Source organism: Limulus polyphemus, unplaced genomic scaffold, assembly GCF_000517525.1.
Source record: "Limulus polyphemus unplaced genomic scaffold, Limulus_polyphemus-2.1.2 Scaffold276, whole genome shotgun sequence".
In the NCBI taxonomy this organism is placed as follows: domain Eukaryota; kingdom Metazoa; phylum Arthropoda; class Merostomata; order Xiphosura; family Limulidae; genus Limulus; species Limulus polyphemus.
The window spans coordinates 673,536-682,001 of record NW_013665886.1 but is presented as its reverse complement, the minus strand read 5'-3'; the positions used below and the strand labels follow the sequence as shown (position 1 = coordinate 682,001).

General features: G+C 32.1%; 1 protein-coding gene across 1 annotated transcript in view; it reads right to left on the bottom strand.

Moving 5' to 3' along the window:
* Nucleotides 1-463: 463 nt before the first annotated feature.
* The window catches only part of LOC106456966, a 24,835-nt gene continuing 16,832 nt past the window's right edge, over nt 464-8,466 (bottom strand). The window contains exons 2-3 of the mRNA XM_013916345.2: nt 3,657-3,832; nt 464-1,721 (exon numbers count right to left, since the gene is read on the bottom strand). Of these exons, the coding sequence (XP_013771799.1) occupies nt 1,589-1,721; nt 3,657-3,832 (309 nt within the window). The 3' untranslated portion in view covers nt 464-1,588. The remainder of the gene's footprint in view (nt 1,722-3,656; nt 3,833-8,466) is intronic.

The following is an 8,466-nucleotide window of genomic DNA, read 5'->3' as shown; positions in this document are numbered from 1 at the left end:
TATTCTGCTACATTTTTCATGCAGGTGTTCTGTATTTAGTCAGTTGATGTGAAAGGACATAAATTTGCACTAATATTCTATCTTACTGATAGGTTACATACCACAGCAACATTCCATGAAAGCTTCGCCCTGTTTCTGTACCATCACACCCCTAGGGTATTGTTCATACTCAAGTTGAGAGATGATACAGAAATTTGTACAAGGTAGTAAGTACGGGGGTGTATCTCCCTTGAATATATAATAGGAAAAAAAAACATTGATGTAAGTAATCTAGGATTTTGGCATATCACTTTAGGAACCTTTGTGCTGACTAAATAGATGATCAGGATTCTTGCTCTGGTCTTTCTTGTGTGATGACCATCTCTCTCTCTCTCCAGAATGTATGTGAATACCATAGTGATATCCCTAACAAAACTAGGTTCAGTTTTACTATATAGTAATTAAAAGGCAAAAATATATCAAGTTAAAATCAATAATTGACACATTTATTCATACATAGTAATAAATGGTTTTACACAGTATTTATAAAAATAAAATGCATTAGCAAATATTGAATCACACAAAAACAGTATTAAAGTAATGCAATCCACTAAAAGCATTAACTGACAAAGCAATTCCTTTTTGTACTTTAAGTGATGTTTACAGGAGCAAGTTTCTTAAAGACTAAAATCACTAAATTCATGAATAAAAAAAACTGAACAGTATTTAATTTTTATCATCTTAGTCTTAAAAACTAGGATATTAAAAATAAAAACTGTGTTACAAGTTTAAAAAATGAGATTTATTTGGTTGTGAGATTTTTAAGTTTGTACATTAATCAGTATTTACAATAAACAATTAAATTTAGCACAAAGGTAAAGGCTCAAATAACAAAACAAATACAATATACAACTTTTGTAGATGTAAAAATGTTAAACACGTATTAGAAACTGAATCAGGGTTTAAATTAAAGTTGAAGTTCTTAGACTATGCCGCAGTTTCCTAAAAAATTCTAATTTTACTTGTTAGCTTCTAAAACTAAACATTTATACTCATCATTATAAAAGCTGCCTTTCTTTAAACATTACAAATGGTTTACTATCACCAGAGATTTCACATAAATGAGCTAAAAAATATAACACTACATTAGTGAGTACACATAAGCCTAACATAACTGAGGCATGTTTTTTGGTTTAGTATTTTCTTTCTGTGGCTTGTTATAAAAAGACAATTATCTATTTGCAGTGGTTTGTTTGTAAACTTACATAAAAAATTTAAACAAGCTACATTAATAAACATGCCTTGAGCATAAAGGTAAATGCTAAAGCTGCCATACAATGTTATAAAAATAAATGAAGTTACATATACAGTGTTTAAAAATAATATATAGGGTAACTGACATTTTCACTTACAAACAAATCTGTTTACAATAAAGCAATGATGATAAAACATTAAATGAATAATGTTTCTCTGAATTAAAACTCACAGCACAGGATTATTAATATGACTAATTGTAACTTTTCCTTTGGCTTCCTTTAAAACACCGTTAAAAATAAGATAACTGATGTAAAACTGACAGAGATGCATGCTTTTTAAAAGAAATACTTCTTCAATTACTACTGAACCTGCCTTTGAATCCACAGTGCTGCATGCTCTTAGCAAAACTATTTAGTACCTCCATACCACTTGTCACATCTTGGAGATCCTGCTTGAATCTACCACCTGGACTTTGAAATGCACACCTGTTCATACAAAAATATAACATCATGTCAATTAGGGTGGTCCTCCTTTTTGAAGTTTTGATTTACAGCACTCTCACTCCCTCATTTCATTCCAATATATAAATAAGTAATTCACACTAAATTTTATCTATATAGAATAAAATTTAACAGTTGTTCAAGGCAGTTGAAATTTCACCTTGTAGCTTGCATTATATCTGCATATTTTAGAATGTTCCAGAATATTCTAAATTATTCTGAAAGGTTCTAACCTATTATTATGGAATATTTTAGCACATTCTGGAATATTCCAGATTATTCCACCTTATTCAGAATGTTCCATAACATTCCATAAATAAATTATCCATGCTGTAATTTTTTACTTCAGGAATATTCTGTATTCTAGTTTCTAGAATTTCTGTGACAGTATATAAGCACTTAAGCAGATTCTTCCATATCATTTCAACTGACACTGTATTGGCATATAACTGCAAATGGACACTACAACAAGAAGTAAGACCACACTTTTGCTGCTTAGTTCAGAAGAAACTGAACTAACAGGAAGCAAATTACCTTCAAATAAGCAAATGCTGTATATGTTTTTATACTATCACAAAATATTAAAGAAAGTTCATGAAAGCTCAAAAGTTATGATCAAATAGACTGCATTTTTTGGAACAAGGCTTGAATTCCAATTTGTTCAGAGCATCATGCCATTATTAAATATGCAAAGCTAAAGAAAAGCTCAAAAAGGAAAACTAAAACACAGTGAATCAATGAAGCAGAGTTTGTCAATAATCTGGATGACCTTTTTGACATCACTCATATGGATGCTCTGACCCTGATTAATATTCCAGACCAGAAGGACTTTCCTCTTGCTCAGAAAAAAAAAGGGGATGTCATGGATGCATGAGCCAAGTAGATAAGGTTCTTTCTTTAAAGGAATCATGGGCTTAGAAAAGAAGTAAGGCAAGTATGGACAGGAAACAGAGAGCAAAGCAGGAACAGCAGACCTTGAATGAAAATGTCAGTTGTTGGAAATCATCCCACAGCAGTGATAATGAAGTTGGTGGATACAGTACCAATAACAGTAATGAAGACAGAAGAGCAATTCTAAACCTAAAATGAAGGCAAGAAAAATATTATCACTCCTGGTTTAGCAGCAGCTATGGACAGAACTAAGCTGAATGACAGGAAGGCAACATTTGACCTTCCAGCCCCAGCTCACAGCCTTGTTCATGATGTGTAGGAGCAATGGTAAAGGCACTAAATGAGAGGGAGGGCAAAAATTACCATCCAGAGCTGAATCTAGCTGAATAGCAGGAAGTCTGAGGACACATCAGTTTAAGATTTCATCACAAAAAACACAACATACTTTTTGTATGCCTCAAAATTCCATCTGGATTTCTGAATTATGACCCATAGTCATGGAAGTTCAGAGATGACTACAGGGAGGCACTACAGATAGTTCAACAGTTGAATGTGGTAAATGACAATGCTGAAAGGGATGTGGTCTTTATTGAGGAGTATAATGCCATCATAATAAAGAAAGAAGAAAAGAAACAATTCCTCCTTCAAGTTGTGCAGGATTTGAGAAGCTTTCCTAACAGTAAAAAGGAACCCATAACAATGCAAAAGTGACTAACCACATCAAAATCATACAATTATACTATTGTACATGTAATATAATAATAATACCTTAAATAAATCATTTATAATACAAAACAAATATGTTTTTATATCATATGGTACATGGGTACCAGGTCGCTACAGTTTAGAACTTAAATTACATAAAGCAGCCTCTAAATAAGTTCCAAAATGGATCAAGTTTGACATTTAATGTTTTTTTAAAAAATTGGAACAAAATTAGAGGATAAGAGCTTTACAATTTTTAACCTGAAATTTTACCTATAAATAAAGGACACCTTAATTTATATATATACTTATTTCTTGAGTTACCGTTTTGTTGTATGTGATTCAACAGAATCTTGTCTTAATGTAGTCAAAGAGGGAGGACTTGGAGTTTCAATGCAAAATGGTGAGTACAGTTTCACTGGAGTACCATTCTCATCAAGTTGATTATACTGACTGTTTGACGGAAGTCGAAGTCGTCTTCGAGTGGAAGAACGTAAACGCTGAAACAGAATTATACCAAACATTTACTCTATGTAACACATCTATATTTTTGCATTACAAGGACTGAATACAAATTAGTATTTACAAGAATTTGGACCCACTGAATTAGATGCATACATTTTATATAACAGCACAATCATAATTTCTAATTATTGTTTATAATCAATTATATTTGTTATAATATTAGACTAGCTGTATTCTTAAAAACTGCATTCTTTATTTGATCCCTCAGGATTTTTCAAGAAGAGTGTATAATAGTATTTCAAACACACTACACACAAAATTTAGTGTTTATAGCATTTACATTATTTTCTCAAGCTAGAAATTCCTATTTTGACTTCCCTAAAATTGATAAATACTGTAGACATGGAGTCAAAATAGGGAATTGTAGCTTGAGAAAATAGTGTAGACATTATTTCCAGCCTAGTTTGTTTAAGTTTTTTTCAAGTCCCTAGTTGTTGGCTAGAAAATATAATCTCTGCATTTTGATTCAACTTATCTGTGTACTTTTTGAACAATCCCTAGTCTCATTTTTAAATTAACAATTTTTAATTATCTTGTTTCTTAAGTTTTTGCATTTCCATTTATGGAGAATAAATTTTAAGTTACATACATACATATGCACGCAATTCAATATTTTACTGCTACATTGGCTTTTTTTTCCAACTATTATTTATTGAATGTGCCCGTGTTTTCATGTAAACACTCGCTTAACAAGCATTGAGTACAAAGGAAGCCATTCACAACAACATTTCATATATTATATACTTATAGCCACATACGCAACTTTCAATGAAAAATAATGAACTTTTTAAATAGGTCATGGACATTCACAGCATTTCATATAGTATATCTGTCTAGGTTTTGGTACAAAATACCCAGTAGATTTTGTTGTAGGCTTGTAAAACAAAAATATGAATAATAATAATAATAAAATACATACTCACAATTTCAGCAAAGTATGAAAATAATAGAATAAATCACCACTCACAAGAGTAGAGAAATCTACTATGACAATCCTCTACAGTTAGAAAACTCACCAAAATAGTTGCAGAAAACCACATAAAAACTACAACAGTGAACTAGAGAAATAATGAATTCTCAATGTAGCAGTTTCCCATTAATGCACATTAGTAAAACACTGGATTTTTTTCAATGGCAGAAAGTGAAGGAAATTCTTCAGGGCAAAAAAACAAAAGCACTTCAATTAATTTTAAAACTACCCTATTGTTCAGGTTTCAGTAAAATATTCATAGCTGTTTTTTCTGTAGCAGCTTGTAAAACTATAATCATTAACCCTATGCTACAGGTATCCTTTACTGTGCATAACTAGGGTTTTAATGTCTTACATTCAAAATTTTATTAAACTACTTTTTGTTTATGTTATACCAATTAGTATAGAATAAAATCTTAGCTAATAATCCATATTTAATAGTATATAAGTTAACCTCTTTCTTCTATAAGGCAATATTTAAAAAAATCCTGAATTTCCCCTAGTGTGACACACATTATACATTTTCTCTAAGTATCTTCTCTTCTTTATTTTAACCATCACCCCTCCAGTAACTAAGAAATTAAATGTAAATTACTCACTATAAAATTGTCATTGCTCAGACAAACCATAATTTTTATAGCCTTTTTGTATGGTTACAGAGCTGTCAAATCGAAAATAAGACCCCTTCTGCTACATCCATCTGTCACATCTCTCTTTCAGGATTTGTTAATAGTTCTCTCTTACATTTAATTATATATTACCTATAACCAATAGCAAGCCAAGGTTCTTATCTATCAAATGATGCATTAAATTAAGTAGTGTTCTGATCAGATAATTGTCAATTTCACTTATAGTACAGGCTTCATTTCCACAAAAAAGGTAACAACTTGCTTGGATGAATTTGTAACAGTTCTTGTCACATAGTTAAAAAGCCAAAAAAATTACGACTGTTAGAGGAAATTGTCTGCTTTTTGCACTTTATTTTTCTATGTTCTCTGGTGCATTATTCAATTAAATAAAAAATTTTTAATGCACTACTATCACTAGTTCAAAAAAGTAGGGTTAAGTATCATCGATAGTCGACAGCAAAGTTTTTTAAAAAAAAAAACTAGGGTAAGTATTTTATTTCTTGTTTTTCATGTTTATTATTTATTAATTATTTAAAAAGTACCTAAAATGTAAAAATAGGGATAAAAATAGTTAAGGTTATGTAAAATAAATAATTATAACATAATAAAAATGTTTCACAAGGCAAGCATGTGAGCAACTTTTGGGTAACGTAATTTGATAGTGTAATGAGAACTCCTGTTCCTCAAGTGATTTACAACTTATAATGGCACAAATAGTAGCTAGACACAATTCAAATGGCAATAAAGCAATAAAATTTAATTATAAATAGATATATACTGTTATGAGTTTAGAGCTACTTAGAATAAACCAGTGTAGTTTCATGTTACAATTGAAGTCATTCTAGAAAGAAAAAGAGGGTAATTTAAATTATTTCTCTTTTTTTGGGGGGGTGGGGGATTACGAGGTTGGACAAATTGATCAATCATGTATAGAGTTAGGATAGAAAAAATAACAGATAAAATATAAAGTTTTATTGAAAACAAACACTTGAAATGTATTTAGGTTTTAGAGGTTACACAAATGAAATTTGATATTTTTTAACATGAAAATCATTTTGCACATGGACTATTCAAAACAAATACTTAATATATTCAAAGACAAATCTTTTTTTAGTTTATTAAAAATATATAATTTTTTTTGTCTGTGAAAGACTTCATGTTTATTGAAAGACTGCCAAATTTCGTGAAGATATACACATTATATTAACAGTAAGTAGTATCAAATCTATAAAGACTGAAATTGATTGTCAAATTGACCCAACCCATGTTGAGAGAGTTAATAATAAAGCTTGAGACATTGTTATAAATATAAATATTGTTTACTCTAGGAAAACAAAGTATTTCCAACTAGAATGACAGCACTTAAACACATTCTACATTTCTGTAATGCTTGAACGGCTTTGATGAGCTTATGTTTGTAGTGAAGAACTCAGTAAATTTTAGAGGGTGGAAAAGTAATAATTTCCCTACACTGAAAATGTATTTCCAATAGGTACTTACTTCCTTTCACATAAATAACTATTCTTGTTCAGTGCTGCCCTCTATATGCAAATTTATTTTATATTCATGCCACAAGCCTTCTATCTCTTTTCTATTGGAATTAAGTGATTCCAATGCGTCTCTCATGCAAATCATCATTCAGCAACCGTCCACCAATAAGAATGCAAAATTATAACTTCTGATATGGTATGTTACTTCCACTCACATAAATAGCTTGAATTCCATATTGAATAGTAGGAGGGACTGGAGCAAGTGAAAGAAAGAAGCATCCTTCAAATGCATCCAAAGAGCATTCCCTAAGATGAGACAGTCAGAATCTAAGATCTAATGTGGGGAACCACATCACTTCTGAACCATCTTAGGACGTCGCATATATGGGTGGAAAACAGAGGAGCACATGCAATATTTATGAAACTCAATCCCAGAAATTATAAAAATGAGGGTAAAATGAAAAGGATGCGCCCCTAGGTGTAGAGTGGCTAGGGTGTGACGAACCATACATGGCAAGTAAAGTACATTCAAAACCCATGCTACTGGGAACCGACATCCATGCGGGGTTAAGATAAGGTTCATACTATCAGTAAGTCAACTATAATCCAAAACCTGGCTGCCAGGTACCAACATATATATGTGGAGGGTAGGAAAGAAGATCATATCACTGGCAAGTCAACAACAATCCAAAAACCAGCCATCTAGTGGGGGTAAGAAAGAGGACTGTACTGTCTTTACCTCAAGTTCATGAGACCAGAGGGAATCTAGTACCCCCAACTCATGAATGGGGCACATGTGAATATGATAAATTGATAGATTGATCCTCGAACCCAACATCCAGTATTGAAGAGATGTCTACATAATGTAAGTTATCTCCCTCAAAAGTGAAATTGACCAGAACCCAAGCACATTAACATCCTCAGAATAAGAACTATTGAGGGACAGCAGAAGGGAAAGAACCGTAACAATCCGCTATGAACCCATTAAACGCGGATGACGGATATTTCTGTCAGTGAAGTTCTATGGCTCAGCTGCAAATGACGGAAATATCCGTCAGTCGCACACATATGTGAATGATGATAATTACCATTTTATTGTGATTGATGGCAACTGAGCTGCTCCTGCAGCAGTTATTGGGTTAACTCCAATATGACACAACAATGATGGAGTTTAAATGAGGGAGGAATATAGACATCTGTAATGCATGTGTGAGGACTTATGTTGATTGGTTCTACTCTAAATCCAAAACCTGGCCACTGAGAACTGGCATCCATGTGGGGGTAGGATGAGGGATCCCAATCACTAAAAACCACTGCCCCACTCTCAACTGAATGGTTTTATAATCATTTCTATTTTTTGTTTATATTTCATTAACCTATTCGGGAAAATGGCTCCACAGTGAATACCTGCAGGATCAGGTAAAATGAAAAGTGTGGGACAAAACCGCCCAAAAATCTGAGGAGATGGAAGACCCCCCCCCCCCGCCCCCAAACAAAAAAAAAAAAATTAGCGATGAAAA